This window comes from Arachis duranensis, chromosome 1, assembly GCF_000817695.3.
Source record: "Arachis duranensis cultivar V14167 chromosome 1, aradu.V14167.gnm2.J7QH, whole genome shotgun sequence".
NCBI classification, from domain to species: Eukaryota; Viridiplantae; Streptophyta; class Magnoliopsida; order Fabales; family Fabaceae; genus Arachis; species Arachis duranensis.
In genome coordinates, this window is record NC_029772.3 from 10,483,508 (window position 1) to 10,506,897 (window position 23,390).

The 23,390-nt window shown below is 30.5% G+C and overlaps 3 protein-coding genes across 3 annotated transcripts; all 3 read right to left on the reverse strand.

Moving 5' to 3' along the window:
- LOC127748362 (oligopeptide transporter 7-like) lies at window positions 1–4,327 on the reverse strand. The gene is made up of 6 exons (XM_052262703.1): window positions 4,230–4,327; window positions 3,559–4,141; window positions 2,149–2,718; window positions 1,723–1,981; window positions 1,301–1,483; window positions 1–785 (listed from the first exon to the last, which is right to left on the reverse strand). Exons 1-6 carry the CDS (start codon window positions 4,261–4,263, stop codon window positions 171–173), a joined length of 2,244 nt encoding a protein of 747 aa, XP_052118663.1. The 5' UTR covers window positions 4,264–4,327; the 3' UTR covers window positions 1–170.
- A 1,293-nt stretch (window positions 4,328–5,620) lies between these two features.
- Window positions 5,621–9,128, reverse strand: LOC127744806 (uncharacterized). Its single transcript, XM_052257240.1, has 8 exons — window positions 8,895–9,128; window positions 8,254–8,386; window positions 8,063–8,157; window positions 7,406–7,506; window positions 6,652–6,721; window positions 6,328–6,355; window positions 6,187–6,247; window positions 5,621–6,039 (listed from the first exon to the last, which is right to left on the reverse strand). The coding sequence occupies exons 2-8, from the start codon at window positions 8,264–8,266 to the stop codon at window positions 5,934–5,936; spliced, it is 474 nt and encodes a 157-aa protein (XP_052113200.1). The 5' UTR covers window positions 8,267–8,386; window positions 8,895–9,128; the 3' UTR covers window positions 5,621–5,933.
- Window positions 9,129–10,015: 887 nt separating this feature from the next.
- Window positions 10,016–14,839, reverse strand: LOC107476532 (oligopeptide transporter 7-like). Its single transcript, XM_016096356.3, has 6 exons — window positions 14,711–14,839; window positions 13,770–14,376; window positions 12,070–12,639; window positions 11,521–11,779; window positions 11,060–11,242; window positions 10,016–10,740 (listed from the first exon to the last, which is right to left on the reverse strand). Exons 1-6 carry the CDS (start codon window positions 14,748–14,750, stop codon window positions 10,126–10,128), a joined length of 2,274 nt encoding a protein of 757 aa, XP_015951842.1. The 5' UTR covers window positions 14,751–14,839; the 3' UTR covers window positions 10,016–10,125.
- Between the last annotated feature and the right edge of the window lie 8,551 nt (window positions 14,840–23,390).

Below are 23,390 nucleotides of genomic sequence, written 5' to 3' on the forward strand. Positions count from 1 at the left end.
AATGTTGATAATAATCCAACAATTTTTTTTTTCTTTTCATTCAAATGAAACTACTACAAAAGTCATACAACATTGGTTGAAGCATCAAGAATGATATGTAAACAGCTACATACAACCTTGAACCTAGTAAGTAGTAACTACAAATTACAACAATGGTGTAATTTACAAACTTAGTATAGAGGACACCCTTGAGCTGTGACACCTTGAGCAGTTGGACATGAAGCTAAAGGGCAACCATCCACTTCACTCCCCCACCAGTTTAAGTTAACATTTTCCATCCCTAAACACAAGTAAAGCAGCACTCCCATGAATGCTAATCCGGCATCAAGTCCTCCGGACAAGGCATAATTGTGTCGGCTCCACCACCGGCGATAGTATCGGTAGGCCACAAACCCTGAGAGGAATCCAACAAGAACCCAACTAGTGTAGTTCACCGGAGTGCCCGGAGGCATTTCGGCTACGGCAGCCAAGATAACTGGCATGGTTATAAGTCTAATCCAATGTTTGTTTGGGAAGGTTTTGTGTGCTAGCCATACTAATAAAGGAGCAATAGCACCAGCCAAAAAGAACCAGTTTATGGCTGAGTAGTGGCCAAGATCTCCAAAGATTCTGTGAGGACCTATCAAACCCCATATGACAGATGCATCATAGAATACATGATCAGTGGGGCAAGTCCATGGACTACTTGCTGGAAGCAATTCTCTATCACATATGTCTGGAATAGTGCTCATGAGCCACCATGCTGTTGTTAAATGGACCAAAGCGGATATAGTAGTGCCAAGTATCTAACAGAGTAATGCAACACCGCCCAAAACTATTCAGAATTGGAAGAAAAAAAGAAGAAATAGTTGCATAAAATCTGCACCTAATGTATGGACTAAGATATTCTTACATAGGAACAAATTTATAAAATATCATGTTAAGGCAAATTTACAATAAAAGTGGGTTTCATGCAACATATACTCACTTATTTTTGGGTCTCGTGTACTTTTTTTGCAAATGTGTTTAATTCTTAGACTTGTGTTCATGTAAGAATTTCTCGTAAGGTAAGTGGATATGCATGAGAGTGGGTGATGTGAGTGTAAATTTCAAATTTGTAGTGTGATATTACTTAAAACATTATAAAGCAAGGATGAATAAAAAGAATTTGTATGATATTGTAGGGCCAGATCAAAATTCAAGAGTATACGAAGAATTGAATATTCAAGAATCATTTTCCATGTACAAGCATAAATATAAGAAGTCACACTGATCTTTCTCTCAACTTCTATGAATAATGGGGTAGATTGTGTGTGCAAACCTGTGCAACGAACATTGATCTAGGAGGGATCTTCATGTAATGGCCAAGCTTGAAGTCTTGCAAAAATGAAATCCCCAGTTTCATACTTCCATTCCCATATGTCTTAAACAAAATGTTTGCAATGGGATATCCTGGATAGATGTATCCAATTATGTATTCTGTGATAACATTCAAAGCCGGTGCCTTCATCAGGAACCAAAACAGAATTGTTATCCATTTGATATTACAAGGTAAAAAGATTATGAGACAGCACCTATACTTTAAGTTTTCAAATTAAATCATTTTAAATTCAATTATTTAGCAGGTTATATTGTCATCTAATTGTAGCATAAGTGCAATTTTGTGCCACAAGTTTTCTCAATTCAGCATTATGATAGCATAGGGAATTGTCAGAAATGATCATAAATGCAATGCTCTTATACCTGATTTGTTGTAGCTCTAATGATTCCAATTGGAAGAGTGAATGACAGAGCAACAACACATGCTAACACCACACCCCACCATGGAAGCTGGAGTTGATCGTTATAATATCTGCATATGAACATAATTGCAGTGATGTTGAACAATAGAATGCAAATAAACCACCATTCAGGAACTTGTTTATAATTTTTTCTCATCAGCTTAGTGTGTATATCAATCTTCTTCTCTTGGAACGCAGACTTGCTTAGTTGTAATATGTCCTGCTCCATTGAAAGACATACATCAATCACATTGACAGACCCATAGTTACAAAAGTTAATGAAAAATAAAAGGTAAATCAAATGGTTAGAGTCTTATTCATAAATGAAATGGTATCATGCATAGCATACTAATATTACTTTCCAAAGAAAAACTTGTAAAGCTTGTACCTTCCATGGAAGAGGAGTACATGAACAAGGGTTGCAGAAAGGCAAGCAAAAGCAAAGCCATATGCCATTGCAAAGCTTATGCTAAGATAAAGAGGGCCATCGCGCTCGTATGCCTCTAGGTCGAGGCGAAAGTTAGGGTCTATAATATCTGATATGTTGTATTTCTGGCCATTGGACATGAATAGTTCATCTGAAAGTATGGGAAATTTTCTTGCATTGTAGATATTCAGCCAATAAGCAGAGGGAATGAGGACATAGACAAAAATGGCAAAACCAGCAGCAACATTAGCAGTAGCAAACCAAGGACTAGCCAAAGGGCTACCAAGATAAGCACATATGCTAGACCAGTCAAAACCAACAACACCAAGTCCAAGACCATGTAATCCTGAACCTATTTGTTGTGCTACAATGGAGTTGGGAAACATCCAACACATCCAAGAAAGTGAAGTTAACATTGGGAATAGGTAGCCTGGTAAGACATAATAAGCAAAACTGCAAACAAATGCCATGAAGAAGAACTGATTCCGAGTTAACCCTCCTTTTGGCCTCTCCTCCTTCTCATGCAGTGCCCTGAAAACGATTATTACATCAACTTAGTAGTTAGAAGAGTGATCTTTTCCTATTTATCAGTGAATATACTTGCTATGAACATTTTGATGATTTCGATTCACAGTTGTGTTGGAAATTCTAAATGCTTATGGCTGAAAATGGGTACATGTGACAGTGACACTGATCACTATTCTTTCTCCAAATTCAATTTTGGTGCAAGCTAATCATGTTCGCCATTTTAGTTGTACATTTTCCTTTTCTTTTTCTTCTTGACTTGATTGTTGTTTTGGTTTCTCTGTTCTCCACAGTGAGTCCTTTATTTATGCATCAAATTATTTTCATTTAACAAAAAAAAATTATATTTTTGTCGTTATAAATAGTAATATAGATCTAAATTTAATTGATAGTCAATATAAATTGTTTATTTTTTTTTTACAAATATATAGCATATATTGTCATATTACACAAATATTTACTTTGCTTAAGATTACACTCATGTTATATTTTTAGAATTTGATTTGTGTATTCAATTTATATAATTTGAAGAAGAAAAAATTACTAAACTATGATTGATAAATTCAGTATTATACTATTATTTTTTAGTTCCTCAAATTCTGCTAAGTATTATAAATGTTTTAGATTTATTAAAATTCAAAGCTTAAAATGATTTTATATTATCAACCCATAAAGCTTAATCTTAAAAACTCTCAGAATTGGTCTAAATAACGAAACTTTATTTTTATTTTTATTTTTTGAAAATTTTTTTGGGTCATTTGTTGACTCTATTTTATTTTTTTGTCATTGTCCAACGTCATTGTTTTGAGACAAAGTATGGTGAAACTTGAAAGAAACAGTGAGTACCTGAAAAGAGAGACCTGGACAAGATTTTGTGGCCACCACATACCAGCAGGCTCAACCAAGTACCTCCTTAGAAGCCCGGCCCAACAAAAGCCCAACAAGTGAGTCGTTATAACCACCAAAAAGCCCATCAATACAGTAACCTCTTTCCGGTAAAACACCTTAACGGCACTCACAAAATGAATCGCATAAACACTCGCCGCGCCGGAGTTCGCGAAAATCGTGATAAGCACGTGCTCCTTCACGCTGAACTTCCCTGGATTCATCGTGAACTCAAACCTCGTTCCCTTCCAGAACCTTCGATCCGTCACCGTCGCCGCCAGCAGGTGCCCCGCCGGAACCACCGCTATCTGCGCCGATATCGCCGTCAGGGATAGCGGCTCCCTCCGGTACCAGAAGAACTGGTTCAGGAACGAGAGAAGCACGCATGCTAGGGTTCCTAGTATCCATGTCCTGAAGGTGAATACCGGTACGAAGGGATCGTCGGTGACCGGGACTGTCAGCGAAACTTGCTCAATCGGAGAGTCTTCGTAGTCCTCCTCCGCCGGCGAGTTTTCCGGCACAATCAATGGTGGTTCTATGTGAACTGAAACAAAAGAGACAGGAAAACACAGCGTTTTAGTGTAGCTGAAACCATACTATAGTAGAAGAGAAAGTGTGAAACTGTGCGTTACGGAGTGGCGCGTGGATTTCGTGGTGGTTAGCCATAGAGCTCCGGCGAAGTTGGAGAAGGTATGAAACTGAAACCAGATTTTTCTGTTACAATTTTTTTAAAGGACTAAACTAACTTCACTCACTAATATTGAGATTATTCATTGTTGTGTGACTTTGAATTTTTGAATATTCGAGTGGAATATTGTTTGTATTATTAATTTATTATTGTTACTAGTGAATTTATTATCCGGTTTGGGGAAAGCTTTTCTTTGGATTAAATCATGAGATTGAAAAGATGAGGATCCAGGGAGAACGACATGTGAGGACTGTGTGGAGTTCAACGGTTGCAACTGGATTGTGTTACAAGTTGCAACTATATGAAATCATAGAACTGGATAATTAATTGTTTCTGAAGAAAGGAAAAGGAAAAACAAAAGAGTAGGAACGTGTCATAAAACTCATAATCAATCATAGTCAACAGGGAACACAACACTATTGATCGCTGTACGGTAGCCAGTTAATTAATATGTTATGCAATCGTCTTCTTCATGCCTGTCTTTGTCGCATATAGGGCTGAAAGTGAGCCGAGCTAGACCAAGCTTAAGCTCGATTCGTAAAAATTGAGCTTGACTCACGGCTCGACTCATTAATAATCGAGCTTATTTCTTAAGTTCAAGTTCAGCTCGTCGAAAGCTCACGAGCTGGCTCAAATAATAGAAACATAAATACATAATCTATAATTCTATATCAATAAATTATAACTTATATATTTTAAAAAATATTTAAAAACTCGATTATATATATAATTATTAATACACATATTCTATATGTATTTAATCTATACTTTTAATATTATATATATACATATGAAATAATAATATATAATATTACTTTTAATATATATATATATATATAATTGAGTCAGCTCACGAGCTAATGAGCTGAGCTTATCCAAGCTTAACCTCGGCTTATTTAATTTATGAGCTCAATTCTAAGCGCTTAGCTCACTAGCTCACGAACTTAGCTTATCGAACTATTAACGAGTCGAGTTTGAGCTAACTCATGAGCTGGCTTGACTCACTTTCAACCCTAGTCGCATATGTGGAGAAAAAATCACGGATGATATGGTAGCTGGAGTTGATCATTACTCATTAGAATACTCACATTGTCACATATGAATATAGTGAGGTTCCATATAAAGATAATAATGTTTATCAAAATAATGCAAATAAATCACCATTGAGGAACTTGTTTATAAATATATATTCTCATGAGCTTCGTATGCACGTCTATTTTAACTTGTTTATTATAATCGGGAACCATAAATATACCATCATTGAAGTGTTAATTAAACATTTTTTGGCGGATCTATGAATTAAACAATTAAATCACTCAATTCATAGAAATCAGATCTGAATCAGTTCATATTAGAGCATGGATATTTTACTGAATAAAATGTCTTTGCAAAATATTTCCCCCTTGTACAAATAACACTAGAAAGAACATTGTCATAAACTTGCCAAAAGAACTATCAATAGTTCATATGCGCACAACTAGAGAGCACCAACTACACATCCATTAAATATGATAGAGTATTTGATTTCTATCTTGAATCTTAATACCTTATTTCTATCCCCATTGTCTCTCGTAGAAACTAAACGCTACCTATCAGAACAGAATCTTCCCATTAAGATTAATAGAAAACTTAACACGAACATTCTCAGTCAAAATATCAAATCTGGATCATCTTCATAATCAAAGTCTTGATCACTTGAATGCCTTAGTCTCTTTGCATCTCTTGGTCCGCCTCTTCCCCTCTTTGGTTTACCCCTATGGATTACATACACATATATTAGCTCATCCAACATATAACTATTTGCCAGGACTTGCAACAAATTTTCTATAATTCTAAAAGAAAATAGCAACATGCTTAATTCAATAGGATCGAGATCAAAGATAATCTGGTTAAGTGCTTACGGTCCATGTGCATAAATTCCTCCGCCTTTTGAACGACCAGGACCAAAATCAGATCTCCCATCTGACACCAACAGAATACAGTGAATAGGAAATAAAATTCATGCTGCGAAGTTATTGAGATGAACATTTATATGAACTCACCATCTCGTCCAGCTGCAAGCTCTTCTGCCTATAATACACCAAGTGAAAATAGAATTCACCTCAGAAAATAACCTATTTGTAAAAGTTTGCCGACACTTGAAAAGAAAAAAAAATGAACCAAGCTTCAAATTCATTTATTGTTTCCATAAATATTGCCTCAGATAGTTTTTTTGGGTCTCAAATTGATAAGAATGGTACCATAAGATTAGGCTCATTAGCTAAACTTCTTAATCATATATGACATAGGTTTAATGTAGACTAGAGCAAGGTAGAATCCTTTTCCTCTATTGGTGAATTGCTAATCACTAAATATCAGAAACACACCGCTTGTGAGGTAACTGAGGACAATGAAAAGAGCCTATCTTCAGGATGAAACTTTCTAGACCGCTTCAAGCTGTAATGAAGAAAAATAGATTCAACAATGTCATACAAACATCATTACATCAACAAGCATAAGCCAAGATACAATTACTTTTATATCTCAAAAAGAAGGGAAAATGAAAAAAGAATAGGAGAACATGCAAGTGTACACATTAACTCATCCATGATAAAAAGTTCTAAATGCACAGCCACAGACTTTGGTCAAAAGAGTATAATCCTGAATTAAAAATGGCATGCCATATACTACAGGATACAGATGGAGATGCGCAACAGATCCCTCAATAAAATTCATTACTACATAGAACTCAGATATATTAGACAACACCTATGAATGAAACCCCATTGCGTGTAATTTTAGCATTCAATATACAAACATGGAAAATAAACCTTGTTCAAGGCGGGATTTTTAGCAGTTAGTAACAGAATTCATGAGTTAGTCTTTCTAATAGGTTCCTGATAGACACAACTATTAATTATGCATAAAAGATCGTTCACTCTAGAACACACATTACCCATCCTATTTTCCTACGGATTATTAGAATCAAAGATTGTAATATAAAATATAGAAGCTACTACTGCTCAGAAGAAATGAAATAAACTTCACAAGGTAAGAGACTGAAGAATGGGTTTCTTGATATTACATTGACTATTTCAAAACAAAATTTAATAGGAAAGCCAAATAGAAGAAACTTCGTACAGTGCAGTGTTCTTTGAGGAAGACAAGAATCCCTCAAATCCTTTCAATACATTTCCACACTGCCCAGGATCCTGTAAGTAACTTGTCTCCATATCATAAACCTATGTTAATGGCAAAACGTTAGCCCGTTATGGCTAGAAACCATGTAAAAGGTCCTTCAAAGAGCTTAACTTCATTAAATCATTTCATGTTAGTGAAGACAAGCATCCAATTTGAGCAGCCAATGATCTAAGATACTGCACCTGAGTGCATCATTGCATGCCAACTCAACAAGAAACTTACAATAAAATTGGAATTAACTGCACAGCGTGAACAAGAAATTGCTGGACAAGTGATGGGATTAATATTCTGTAAAGTATCCTGCTAGCACTAGTGTCTATCATGAGAATAAAGACAGGGTGCTGCATATAAATGATGGCGGATCATATTACAACAAATTTTGTGTCTTCTTCTCTTGTTATGATGCTGCATTAGCGAGGAACCTTAGCCAGCGTAAGTATCCAATTTTAGGATAGATGCCATTTTTTCCAATTGATATCATAGAACTTTGATATACACTTCAAATAACAAAGCGACCATATATCTTGAGAAATAGTTTCCTTTACCCGTGTTTTGAAGCAACAAAAAAACCCCAGAAGCAACCATTGAAAATTTTACCTGTCTTTCAATGCTGCGAAGCTCATCGTGGAGCTTGGCTCTCCTACTAAGCAGCGAGGCCAGCATTGCAGATGGGTTTACAGTACCCTTTTGTGCTATAACATAAGTTCAGGCAAAAAAAAAACAACATTGTTGCAACTTTAAGAACTCAAAACAAAAAATCAAGGGTAAAGGGAAATATGAAGGGTTACCTTCGGATTCCATTTTCAAGCAACCAAATCAATTTAGGGGCTTGAGAATTGAAGAAGTAATGTGCATATTCTGGTTTCTACATCTCTTATAGTCAAAACTTCGGTCTTGATTTTTACCTTATGCCATCATACTCTACATAAGTAAATAACTTCGTAATTAAAAAGAAAAAAGAGAGAAAAATCTGCATGTAGAATTTCAAATATTCAAGTTATGGATACACCATCATCTTTGGCATAGAAAAAATAACACAGTGTTCTTAATAGAACGAATACAAATTGTATGCAGATAGTTATATCAAAATATTCAGCTAGTATCATAATCTCAAGGTCCCTCGAAAGCAAAGAAATCTATCACTAGCCATGAAACATTATCAAGTATTCAAGTAACATGATGCAAGCTACTGAATCAGATCCAACTTTGAACTTATGCATTAAAAATGTAACAGCTAGAGATATTCAGTACATATAATTAAAAACCCTAGTGCCTTGAAACACAAGAAATTTTTCTTCGTTTTTTTTTTTTATTTTTAGTTTTTTATTTGGCTACATTTCGTTGCACTATATATACTTTAAAACAATCAATCATATGGTAGAATAATCCTAATAATACAACAGAAGAAAGGGAAAATGGGAAAACGAACTCCTGAAACAGAATCCCGGCTAGTACGACAATGGCGAGGTGACGGCAACGGTGAATCAGCGATGGAATATCAACCGAGAACCTGATGATGGGCGAGAATGAGATTTGAATTGTGAATTTGAGAATTTGGGGACCTTAGGGTTTCGATCTTTCGATGCTTCGAAACAAAAAAGCTGAGACTGTTTCTCAGGTTTCAGCTATTTCGCATTGGGGGCGAGAACGAGATTCGAAATCATTTCTTCTGTTTTTTTTTTTTACACAAAAAAAGATTGTGGGCCCGACCCGCTAACATAGGAGATTGGGTTCTTAATATAAAAGTCAGAAAAAAGTTGAGCCGGGTTAAATTTACAAGAAGTTTGATCACATTTAATTATTTTTGGATTTGTAATTAATAAGATGAATTTACAATAAAAGTTCTTAATCTAATAGTAACTAGAATTCGTGTTTGTTAGACCATTATATTCTAGATGATACAAATATACAATATTAAACAAAAAAATAATTATAATTTAATGGTTAAACAAGTAAACTTGTATCAAGTTTGAATCCTAACGAAAATTGTTATATATCAATATATGTACTCTATAGATATATAGGTAGATATAGAAAAAAGTTGGGGGGAAAATGGCTTACAAAAGTGTAATAATTTAGTTCTTAATCAATTCACATGAGTTCAAGCTTTAGAAATGGAAGAAAAATTATTGTCTTTTAGTATATAGTAAAAGAAGATGAAAACATAAGCTATTTTGTTTAGCTTTCTGGGAAACATTGAAATTTGTTATTTAATAATTTTATAGAATTTATACAAATATATGACAAATGATTATTTTTACATAAAAAAAAAAACTTGAAATACTAAAACCCTAAGACGAATTCACCTTGTATCAAGTTCTATATAAATAACAATAGCTTTTTGCCTTCCATTTTAATTAATGAAAATAATGTTGGAAAAACAAGTTTGGTAGGCTTAAATAGAGCTTATTGTTTTAAAACATAACTTTGGACAAAAATATATTATTGACATATATCCGTCACTTTCTATATAAGGTGATGACATAATAAAGTTCAAACCTTAATTTAATAGTATTGACATTTTTTTTAGGATTTTTCACACTCAAAAAATTAAAAAATATTCAATTCTTTTTCTGTCTCTATTTAGAAATATTAATCTTTACATCATGTTTTCATTACAGATAAATCGCAGCAAATAGATTTGATTACTGCTACAACACTTAGTAAAGAGGACACCCTTTAATTTGAACACCTTGAGCAGTTGGGCATGAAGCTAATGAACATCCATCAGAATTAACACCCCACCAATTCAAGCTTATATCTTCCATTCCCAAACACAAATACAACAAAACCCCCATGAATGCTAACCCAGCATCAAGTGCACCAGACAACACATAATTATGTTTGATCCACCATCCACGGTGATACCTATATGCAACAAACCCAGATGCAAATCCAACAAGAACCCAACTAGAATAATTCACTGTTGTAGCAGGTGGCATTTCATTTAGTGATCCTAAAATCACTGGCACAGTTATGAGTCTAATCCATTGTTTACTTGGGAATGCCTTGTGTGATAACCAAACTAAGAAAGGAGCAATTGCACCAAACAAGAAGAACCAGTTTATGGCTGAGTAGTGTCCAAGATCTCCAAAGATTCTCCGAGGTCCTATTAAGCCCCAGATCACGGATGCGTCGTAGAATACGTGATCACTGGGGCATGTCCATGGATTGCCTGATGGAAGAAGCTCTCTGTTGCAAATGTTTGGAACAGAGTTCATAAGCCACCATGCTGTTACTAAGTGCACCAATGCTGCTATGATGGTGCCAAGTACCTAAGAAAGACATATAAGGCAATCACAGAATAGGGATTAGAATTACATGAAAAGATTATTAGAATTGAAGGGTAATATTGTAAGAAATATGGCTTGCATTTTCAGCAAAAGTGGACAAATAATGCATTCAGTTTTGTTAAAAATATATAAGCCAAATTTCTTATAAATATGAGGTTGAGAGCTCACTCATTCTATTGAACAAGTGTAATTTCAACAAAAACTTTTGTGAATAGAAAAAAAATGCAGTTATTCAGTTATTCAATATCAGAGTAATTAGTTGTCTATTTTGTTTAGGTTGAAGAAGATTGGGTGTGCAAACCTGTGCAAAAAACATAGCTCTAGGAGGAATCTTCATGTAATGACCAAGCTTAAAGTCTTGGAGGAAGAAAATTGCTTGCTTCATACTAACATTGCCATACACTTTAAACAACATGTTAGCAATAGGATATCCCGGGTAAATGTATCCAATTATGTACTCTGTTATCACATTCAAAGCAGGTGCCTTCACAGCAAACAGAAAAGTTAGTTGTTATTAGGGAATGAAATGCACATTACAATAGAAAATATCATCATCCTATTTTTTGTTCATAATATAACTATATATGGAAGTTAAATAAGGGATAGAAACTATTATTAATCTGTTGAATGCTTCACATTAATAATGACCAATAGATTGAATTTCAAGCAACAAAGCAAAGAATTATAGAATAACGAAATACAATAGTGAAATGTGTACGAGGTAAGTAGGAAAAAAAAGTGTAGAATAAGCTAAGGGTGTACCTGATTTGTTGTGGCTCTAATGACTCCAACTGGAAGTGTGAATGATATGGCAACAACACAGGCTAACACCACACCCCACCATGGCAGCTGGAGTTGATCATTGTAATACTCACATATAAATATAGTGGCAACAATGTTGATGACAAGAATGCAAATAAACCACCACTCAGGTACTGGTTTATAGTATTTCCTCATGAGCTTAGTATGTATATCTATCTTCTTCTCTTGAAAGGCAGACTTACTTAGCTGCAATATTTCCCTGCATCAATTATAATGCATATCTTTATTTAAATGAGTAAAAAGACACTTGTTTCAGTAATTACTAATAAAATGTTTCAACGACTAAAGTATTCATTTGTATTTAATATTTTATTGACTCAAGTATTAAAACAAAATCTTTACGGACTAAAAAGTGTATTTATTTATTCAATCTTTCAAGAACTAAAATATGATTAAAACAGAAATCTTTCATAATAACTAAGTGTAGTAATTTTAAACAAAATAAAATTGTGAAACTATTTATTAGCACATGCATGATTTAATACGTACCTCCCATGGAAGAGCAACACATGAACAAGAGTTGCACTAAGGCAAGCAAAACCAATTCCATATGACATGGCAAAAAGGGTGCTAAGATAAAGAGGACCCTCACTCTCATAAGCCTCCATATCAAGATGAAAATTGGAGTCAATAATAGTTGAGATGTTATATTCTTGACCATTAGACATGAACAAACCATCAGAAAATATAGGAAACCTTCTTGCATTGTAAAGATCCATCCAATAAGCAATGGGCACAATGCCATAAACGAAGGTGGCAAAACCAAAAGCAACATTGGCAGTTGCAAACCATGGACTAGCCAGAGGGCTACCAAGATAAGCACATATGCTGGACCAATCAAAACCAATGGCACCAAGTCCAAGACCATGTAACCCTGAACCTATTTGTTGTGCTACAATGGAGTTGGGAAAAATCCAACACATCCATGAAAGTGAAGTTAACATTGGGAATAAGTAGCCTGGTAAGACATAATAAGCAAAACTGCAAATGAATGCTATGAGGAAGAACTGGTTCCGGGTTAAACCGCCTTTCGGTCTCTCTTCTTTCTCATGCAGCGCCCTGAAAAGTGAAAACCAATAAGGTTATGCACTAGTCGATTGTAATATTTCATTATTGATCAAGTAAGATGTAATAAGAATTATTCAAATGATACATATTACATATGCATTTGATATGATTATTATTTGAGCTGAAATTTCTTAGCTGGTAACATTCATTACCTTGGTGAATCCAGTACCAAAAAAAAGAGCACGTTAAATGTAAAAAAAAAAAAAATCGTATAAAATAAATACATAACAAAATATAAATATATATTATAGTGGATATTTGGTAAATATATTTAATTATTTACACTATGAGCAAAGGTTGCTCGCTATTAATAATAATATTTTGTTTAACTTTTTAAAAAAACTAAGTTGCTTATAATTATCCTTATTATATTATGATAAATTATAATAATAATGATGTAATAATATAATAATCTATTACTATGGCATTAACAATGATAGTATATAGAAACAAGTCTTAAATATTTTAAGAAACCATAAAAATAAAAAATTACAATTTTACTAATTAATCATTGAATAAATATAATTGTTGAAATACTTGAATGTTTTAATTGCAATAACATTCAAACACGTGTTAAAACTTTTCAACTAACTATATATTCAGTGAGCAATTTATAACATGCATTGAAAATATATTTATATGTATAAATAAATATAAATCTTGCATTTTGTTTTACCAAAAGCAGTAAGTAGAGACAGATTAAAGTCAACTCCATACTCTCAATTGCCTTTTTAATTTTATAGAGCAAATTTAGGTGGTCAATAGTATTTTAGCCAGCATATATAATTAATAATTACATTTTCATTGGTTGATTTATTTTTGAAAATAATTGACCATGTTAGAAAAACTATATCTGGTATACATATGATTTAATTTTATTAGCCAGGTATTAAAATGTGAAAATGAAATATTTAGAATAGCTGGCATAATAGTGATATTTCACACACACAAAAAAAAAAAGAATTGCGTGGAAGTAAAATGATCATATAAGCGGGTATGGAATATTGAATATCCAATGTGCATGGTTGGAAAATCAATAATTGAATTCATTTTAATTTATTTTATTTTATTTTAATTTTCCGTTAACGTGGTAGGTGTGCGAGTGAATCAAGTAAACGCACCTGAAGAGCGATACCTGAACAAGGTTCTGCGGCCACCACATAGCAGCGGGCTCAACCAGGTACCTTCTAAAAAGCCCGGCCCAACCGAAGCCCAATACCTGCGTCGTCAAAACCACCATCATCGCCACCACCACCGAGACCTCTTTCTTGTAGAACACGATTGTCGAGCTCACCATATGAATCGCGTAAACGCTCGCAGCTCCAGAACTCGCGAAGATTGTGATCAGCACGTGCTCTTTCACGTTGAATTTCCCTGGATTCATCGTGAACTCGAATCTCGTTCCCTTCCAGAACTTCCGATCCGTCAACGTTGCCGCCATTAAGTGCCCCACCGGAACCACCGCGATCTGCGCCGAAATCGCCGTCACCGATAGCGGTTCTTTTCTGTAACCGAAGAACTGGTTCAGGAACGAGAGGAGAACGCACGCTAGAGTTCCGAGGATCCATGTGCGGAACGTGAAGACTGGTAGGGAGGGATCGTCTGTGATTGGAACCGTCAGCGCCACCTGTTCGATTGGAGAATTCTCGCCGTCCGGCGAAGTATCCGGTGATATTTCCGGCCATGAGGAACCGGAGCCGCCATGGTAACTAAGCTTCTGTTTCTGAACTGAAGAAAAGAAATAATAATAAAATAAAATAAAATAATTGAGAACGAATTGCTAATATTTAGAACTTAAGGAGTTTCTATCTATATACACTCTGATTAAAGTGTTTTAAAAAAAATAATTAAAAAAGGTTACAAATGATAAATACATAAAAATGCAATTTAAAAAGCTCTCGAAGAAATCATTAAATTTAGAGATACATTTCTTAGTCTTAGTGGACAATGGACTGACCAATAATAAACTCAGCAGAAGTTTTATAAGTAAATTAAACGGAAAAAAATAAAACAACATTAAGAAAAGAATTTGGAAATAGAGTTATTAAGCTAAGGTGCATACTAAGAGGCTCGTTGATTTCCTGATATTCACTACTAGCCATAGTGTTTTTTGTATCTCTTTATTTGGTAGGAAGTAGGAACTAGGGTCATGGAGTTTGAAAACTAACAAGGGATCTGATTTTGTTAATGGTGGGATGCTTTTTTTGTTTATATTAATTATGAATCTTTTGTTTATATATATATGTTTGCATGATTGGTAGATAAGACATGAGCTAGAACACAAAATGGTTGGGACACTGATGACGTTATCTGCTTGTTGGCTATGCTAATTATATTATTCATTCATAATAACGAGTGATTTTAGTAAATTAATGAGATATATAATCTTATTATATGTTGTATATTTTATATTTTAATTTCTGTGTATCAGTTTGAATCTTGATGGAGAATAAAGGAAAATTCATTTCCATATGGTAGGCCGTAGTGGGCAATTCATCGCATTTGGACTGGTTTATGGGCAGGATACATTATATTGCATGAGAAGATATTTTTATATGTTCTCTTGTTTGATTAGTGAGCAGAGACTGAAATTAAAATGTTAATTTTAAAATATAAATTTTAATTTTTTTAATATTTTTAGAAAGTAGAAATGACTGAAAATTTTAGAAATAAAAACTAAAATTTTAATAATATATATATTTTTAAATACTATGATTTAATTTTAAATTTGATCTAAATTTATTATTTATTTTTTATATTTATTTTAAATTTAATATAATACTAAAATATAATTTAATTTTATATATTTTATATCAAATATAATATAAAAATTTAATTTAACCTCTATTTTTTAATTTCAGTTTTAATTTTCCTTCCAACTGTAGCCTAAATAAGGTAATCTATGTATTCTCCAAACATGATAATAAATACTAGTAGTATAGTATTATTTATTCACTCGCAAAAAGGGGGAAAAAAATATTTATTTGAACGGTTCTGCTACGTTACCAACAGCATATCTGCCAACTTCTGCCAACTCTTATTTATAATTGTGTTTTATGGGAGTGTGTTTATGGATGTGTCTAATAAAAATGTCTTTTTTATAACTGTGTTTAATAGAAGTATCTTTATAGATATATTTTATGGATGTGTCTCTTTATATATGTATTTAAAATATATTAATTATTAGACACATCTACGAAAACACTTCCATGAAACACAAATATAAATAAGAGTTGGCAGAAATTAGCAGATAATATGTTGGTACCCTATACTTTTCCTTATTTGAATATTACGGTTTAGCCTACAATCTACAATTACATTTTTTATTTTATTAGCTGGTGTGTTTTTTGATTGCTTTTGTTAAAAAAAAAAAATTTTGAACACTCCGTTTGTTATTATATTCTCCTTTAATAATCGTTTCAATTTAATAAATAAGAGATGATAAGATTTTAATTAATGCAATAATTAAATTTAAAAGCAAAATTATAAGAGTATCAATATCTTATCTTTTAGGCGATGCAAGATTTTCAATTGGAAAAGTATAGGGTACCAACATATTATCTGCCAACTTCTACCAACTCTTATTTATATTTGTATTTCATGGAAGTGTGATCGTAGATGTGTCTAATAATTAATATATTTTAAATACATATATAAAGAGACACATCCAGAAATATATCTATAAAAACACTTCTATTAAACACAGTTATAAAAAAGACATTTTTATTAGACACATCCATGAACACACTTCCATGAAACACAATTATAAATAAGAGTTGGCAGAAGTTGGCAGATATGCTGTTGGTAACGTAGCAGAACCGTTTTCAATTATATTACGTATATACAAAAAATTAGCCATTAAATTAATTATTTATATAAATTATATATTAAAATATATATTAAATAAATTTATTTTAATGGCTAATTTTGTGTATGAATATAACATTTGTAAGAATCTTAATACATACTCTTCTAGTCTTATGCTTAAAAATGAAAAAAAATTTGGAGCAAAAAATTCAATTAGCTAAGCTATGTGTAGAAAAACAATTTAATAATAATGGTATATGATATATAAAGATCGATAATAATTGAGATAGAGATATCATAATCATTTATCATAATTTTTCGAAGTATCCGCTAACTCGACGTGCAGATAAAAAATTAATTTGTTGGAAAGTCAAAATTTAAATTCTAACACTCATTAAATAAATTAATTATTTCACCAACTCAAAATGATTACAATCCTTTTTATTAATATTTCTAAAATGATGATTATTAAAATTTGAGTCTAGGCTGCTAACTAATTAATTTTTGGGCAATTTACCTAATTAAATAAAGAGTAAAACTAGGGAATCAAAAGTATATCAGCCAAAATTTAGCCAAATATCTTTGGATGAATTCAAAATTTTTATGAGTTAATATATATGGATGTTCCCTTTGGATGAATTCAAAATTTTTACGAGTTAATATATATGGATGTTTTTTCTACTAAGTATTAGAATGTTTCTTTCTCATATTAAATGGATGTTCTTTTATATATTTTTCGAATTTGTGATTGTTAGAAGTGAATAGATTAATGTGATAAAAAAAAGGAAGGTTTTTATAGGTTTTAATTAGGTTTACTCAATCAATTTAAAATTAGGGTTTTTTTTAATCAGTTTTTAATTTTTTAAATTTTAAATTTAAAAAATTTAAAATTAATTAATTATTGATATAAATTAATATAGTTTTATTTAGTTTTTGGTTTATAAGCTTTTGGTTCCTTATGCTTTTCCTTAAATAAATTGTGTGAATTGTTTACCTGTATACATAAAATAGAAATTTCTTACGTGCATGTGCAATTTCATTCTTATGTAAATCGTGGGAACCTATCACGGTTTTTAATTTCAACGTAAACCATTGGAGGCTAGGAAGGTTTATGGTTGAAAAATATTGGGCATAATCCGTGGCTACCTACCACGGATTAGAAAGAAAAAAAACTTAGGCATAAACCGTGGTTGTTTCCCACAGTTTATAAAGATGAGGCCTTGAACGTAAACTATTATTCCAACCCTCATTTTTGTTTATCACTTTCATCCATAACTACCATTGTGTTAACTTTTGAGTTATTAAAAATTTGTTAAAGGAAAATTTTCTTCTTCTTTGATTTAGATATCTAGATGTATACCTATTATATAGATCCTTATTATTTTTCAGACTTACTTGTTAAATATTGCTTTCAGACAAAATTTAAGATATCAAATATTCAGATTTTTTGTTAATCAAATTATAAAATTTGCCAACAATTATAAAAAAATAATATCAAATATTTTATATCTTCTTAAAAGAGTAATACTATATGGACACTACTATTTTAGCTACTATTAACATATACAATTGAATATAAAAATATTATATTATTGTTGAATATCTTCCTTATTCTTAACACTTATTTGTAATAATTCTTAGTATTTTTCTAGATCTAATATGTCAATTTCTATGTCTCTAACTAATAAAATTATTAAGATTTTCTTAAAATTTCATTTAATTTCAAAACAAAATTGTAATTTTATATTTTTATTTTTTTCTAATATTTTTAGGAAATTAATTTTTATGTTTTTTAAATTATAAATTTTAATAAATAATAAATTATTAATAAATAAAAATAAAAATAAAAAATTTATAAGTTATTTATTTTTTAATGTATAGAATAATAAAATTTAAATTAACTTTAAGTATGATACTAAAATTATTATGTTATTATTATAGGTAACAATTAAGATAAAAATTTATAAATATTTATAAATTTATTTATTTTTTTAATTTTATTTAATTTGAAACAGATATAAAAATTTAAATTTAAAGAACTATTTTTCTGGCATAATTTTAATTGTTAATTTTTTTTAATTTTGTATTTAATATGTTAAATCATATTTTGTTCTATTATTTTTTAAAAAATTTTTATTTTCATTATTTTTTACTATTCTCCATACACATATTTATCATTATTTTTTTTTAATTAAGTAAAATAAGGATAAGTAAAGAGTACTACATATACTCCATAGAACAAAGAAAAAGACAACATGAGTAGAAGTTATGTGTAGAATAAAAAAAAGTAACTTTACAAAGAAAAAAAAATTAACTAATAATTACATTTTTGACCAAATTTTAAGACGACAATTATATTAAACACTATTTATCAATAAAATTAAGATGGAAAAATGGAAAATGGACACTAAACTCTCCTATTCACTTTATATATTGTTATAGATTGTTATTGTTAGTAGAATTATTCCTGTTGGTATTGTTGTTATTTCTATTGTGACAATAATCTCTTCATCAGCTTGAATCTCACTCATATATATATATAGAACTTCTCTTCTCATAAACCGTTGCAGCTAACAAAGGTTTATGCATACTCGAACTCCTTTATAAACCGTTGCTGCTTACCATGTTTTATGTGCATTTATCTCTTTTAGTAAACCGTGGTAGCTTGCCACGATTTATGATACATTCCATTCACAAGTAAACCATGCCTAATAGCCACAGTTTATGTATTAAATTGAAATTGTGGTTGGCTCCCACGGTTTACATAAACATAAAAATGCATATATACATAAGAAGTTTCTGTTTTATGTATATAGATAAAGGATCCACTCAATTTATTTAATTAGGTAAATTGTCCTTAATTTTTTATAACTTGGAGCCTTCAAACTAATTCTTGTCATCTTTCTTCTTTTTCCCCTTAATAATGCTACTGATACTATATATTGCAATTTCATCCTTTGTTGGTTATTATTCTAAATTCTAAATTAAATTAAAAAATCTAAATTTTAAACTCTCGAAAAATGAAAGTTAAAAAAAATTAATAATAAAAAATTGAGTGATATTCACTGAATTAAAAGTAAAGCTTCTGTACATTTTCTTAAAATTTACGGCATGAATTATGCACAATAAAATAGACATACAGTCATGCAATATATCAATCATCCTATTTCTTGTTCATAACATAACTATATATGGAAATTAAATAAGGAGTAAAAACCATTATTAATCTGTTGAATGCTTCACATTAATAATGAGCAATAGATTGAATTTCAAGCAACTAAGTATATATATGGTTCTTTGAAAACATATTCACAATATAAAATGACAAAAAGTAACAAAGCTAGCAAAGAAATGTAGAATAATGAAATACAATAATGATATGTATGAGGTAAAGATAAGGGTAAAATACTTATATATATAAACCAAAGATAACCTAATATTATATGAATTTTTTAAAATAAATAATGTTACGTATATGCCTTCATTCTTAGTTTTATATAAATTCAAATTAATTGATGTAAATGTAATTCGAATTTAATTAATTTAATTTATATAGAATTATATATAAATGAAGACATACACCTAACGTTATTTATTTTGGAAAATTTATATAATATTAAATTATCTTTGATTTAGATAAATGTTTTATCCAACAAAAATATAGAATAAGCTAAGGGCAGACCTAATTTGTTGTGGCTCTAATGACTCCAACAAGTGTGAATGATATGGCAACAACACAAGCTAAAACCACACCCCACCATGGCAGCTGGAGTTGATCACTGTAATATTCACATACAAGTATAGTGACAACAATATTTTGGGGTGAGCCCACGGCGGATCGGATCGAATATGGATACAATTTTGATCTGATTCGTATTAAAATTATCGTATTAAATTCAATTTGATATGTTCTATACATTTGTGATCGGATATTGAATATATTTATAAAACATATAAATATTTTAAAAAATTTATTTTAATTTTATTGAAAAATATTAATAAAAAGTATTACTTATTTATTTATTTAATTTTGTGAATCTACATATATACAGATACTTATATAAAATTTATAATTCAATTCTATTTGTATACAGATTGAATCCAATTTTATTAATATACGAATCAAATTTGTGAATATACAGGTTGAAATCGATCCATAAACACTTCTAATAATATGTTGATGCCAAGAATGCAAATAAACCACCACTCAGGTACTTGTTTATACTATAGTATTTCCCTGCGTCAATTATAATACACATCTTTATTTAAGTGAAGCAATTTAATAGCTCACAAAATTTAACACTTTAGCCTCTAAAAGGTTAAATGTAGACATTAGGGGTGCACAGACCCGACTCGATACCGAACACTTTAGGGACTAATTTGATGTGATTTTGTCGGGTTTAAGGTCGGGTACGAGTCTTAAAAATAGACCCGGATATTATTTTGGGTCGGGTCCGGGCCATAGCTCGGGTCACCCGAAGTCGATCTGGTGACCCGGTCATCATATATAATTAATATTTTGTGTTATTAGTGATGGATCATGACTATTCTTATGTAGAATTTAAGTATTGTAAACCTTAATATTTTGTGTTACTATAAGTTAATATTTTATGTTTAGAATGCATAAGACTTTAGACTAATACATAAGATTGTGTTATTTGTATTGATTTAAATATTTGGTATTAGACAATATTAGTATTGATTGTGGTTATGCTTTAGTATTTATTGTGGTTATGCTTTAATTTTGAAGAAGGGTTGGTTCTTGTTATATTTTTCTAAGTGAATTTTACCATGTTAACTACTGGTTGGAGTCTTGGAAATTTGGATATTTTTACATGTTAGCTTACAAGAAGATATCAACGTAATGTAATGTTAACGGCCCGATTTTCACCCGGTATAATTATGGCCCGAAAGTGTATTGGTTTCATCGGGTTTAGGGTCGGGTTTGGGTCTAATAAATAGACCCAGTGTATATTTCGAGCCGGGTCTGGATTACATCAAACCCGGTTTCACCCGCCCCATATGCACCCCTAGTAGACATACATTTTTTTATATATAGTTCTTAATTATTACAAGAGGTAAAAAACTTTTATTTCAACAAGGTTTAATTATTCTATTGGTCTCTATAATTTTACTAAATTTTTAATTAGGTCCTTATATTTTTTTTTCTTTCAATTGAGTTCCTATATTGCTTTAATTTTGTAATTAAGTCCTTTTTAGTGTAAAAAATATTAGACTTAACTGAATATTTCTTCGCAAATTGAAGGTATTTATAATTAAAAATTTGATAAAATTATAGAGAATAATTAAACCTTTTAACAATTCGGTTCCTAAATTATTAAACATTCATATACTAGTCTGAAGTATTGTTTAGTTTTAATACTAGCTATGTATATGTATAATGTTTAATTTTAATATTTCATTTATTAAAAGACTAAATTAAACCTCTCGAGAACTAAAAGGTATATATACCTTAATTTTTTAAGAAATAAAATATTGAGACTAAAATGTTTCAAGGACTAAAAAGTGTATGTATTTAACTATTTATTCAATCTTTCAAGAACTAAAATATGATTAAAACAGAAATATTTTTACATACAAAATTTGCGTTTGAAAAAGTTATAAATTATAATTAAAAAAATACTTTTATTTTTATTATTAAAATTTATCAAATATACTGAAAAATAACTTTTTTATTAAAAAATATAAATAATTTTGACAATTTAACAACATTCAAACGAATTTTAATTCTACTTCGATAATTTAACACGTGAATTTCATGCATGACAAAAAAACCAGGTAATAGGACATTGTACCAGCAAAGTATTCAATGAGATGTCGGTAGCCTCATGAATTAGGTCTCAGAAAAATTGCAGAGAGGCCACAAGCCCACAAGTCAAAAAGATCTTATTTTGTAAATTGGGAGTTGCTCTTTTCAATGTTCAATATAGAATGGAAGCAATATTCTTAATATTATTTGAGAGCAATATTCTTACAACTAGAAATTTCAAAAGCTACAACTTAGCCTCTTCAAGCACTTCATTTACAGGTTTATAATCACAAGGACATCAGCTTATTACGACAGAAGAGAAACCCCAAAAATAACTTTTTTATGTGCTTTTTAATCCATATTGATGGCTAAAGAATTTTAGTAATACTTACAAATATTATTAAAATTAAAATTATATTTTTGATATTTTATAACATTTTTATTTTAAATTCTTAAATTAAAAAATATTATTAAATAGTATAAAAATATTATTTGTAAGTGTTACTAAAATTATATAACCATTGGCCATAACCATACACCGTGTAGCATGCACAAGATTGCAATTTGCAAAATAGAATAAAGTAATAAATTAATTTCTGAAAATTTACGTTTCGAATATATTAATCTTTTTTAAAATAATATTAATAAAATTTTTTAAGATAACAGATGTGACACATTATTTTTAAATTAGTCATTATAATTAAAGTATAAAATTTTAATTTGACTTAAACTCATTTATATTTGTTATCTTAAAAAAAAATTATTGATATTTTTTTAAGAATTAATCTATCTAAAATATAAATTTTTAAAATTTATTTGTCACTTTATTATGCAAAGTATAAGACAATTTTATCGGGGACTTGTAAGTAATTATTTTCACCACCTTAATGAGGTTCACCAACCAAATCTCATTGATCTGAAAGGAAAAGTTTAGGGTTATCAATTTTTGTATTTTGTAGTCAGCACTTAATTATTAAAAAAAAAGTGAATGACTTTTTATTATTGGATATAATCTCACACCATTAAAAATATTATTAATAACCAATTAATAATTATAAAACAGAAAAATTACGGAATCAATAACCATGGTTACATTTTATCGAATACAGCTCATCATGTAACCATAGTTTAGTAGTTGGCGAATGACCATAAAGACCAAAAAGAA

What these genes read in the sequence shown, in the direction of transcription:
- LOC107476532 (XM_016096356.3), bottom strand. Translation starts at nt 14,750, where the DNA reads ATGGCTAGTAGTGAATATCAGGAAATCAACGAGCCTCTTA. An exon ending in GTGTTGCTCTTCCATGGGAG is followed by an intron (nt 11,780 to 12,069) that starts GTACGTATTAAA and finishes TAATTGATGCAG; the next exon opens with GGAAATATTGCAGCTAAGTA. An exon ending in TTAGAGCCACAACAAATCAG is followed by an intron (nt 11,243 to 11,520) that starts GTACACCCTTAG and finishes TTTGCTGTGAAG; the next exon opens with GCACCTGCTTTGAATGTGAT.
- LOC127748362 (XM_052262703.1), bottom strand. Translation starts at nt 4,263, where the DNA reads ATGGCTAACCACCACGAAATCCACGCGCCACTCC. An exon ending in CGAAATCCACGCGCCACTCC is followed by an intron (nt 4,142 to 4,229) that starts GTAACGCACAGT and finishes CTTTTGTTTCAG; the next exon opens with TTCACATAGAACCACCATTG. An exon ending in GATCAATGTTCGTTGCACAG is followed by an intron (nt 786 to 1,300) that starts GTTTGCACACAC and finishes TTACTCTGTTAG; the next exon opens with ATACTTGGCACTACTATATC.
- LOC127744806 (XM_052257240.1), bottom strand. An exon ending in TTCGCAGCATTGAAAGACAG is followed by an intron (nt 7,507 to 8,062) that starts GTAAAATTTTCA and finishes CCATTAACATAG; the next exon opens with GTTTATGATATGGAGACAAG. An exon ending in TCCTCAAAGAACACTGCACT is followed by an intron (nt 6,722 to 7,405) that starts GTACGAAGTTTC and finishes TCTTCATTACAG; the next exon opens with CTTGAAGCGGTCTAGAAAGT.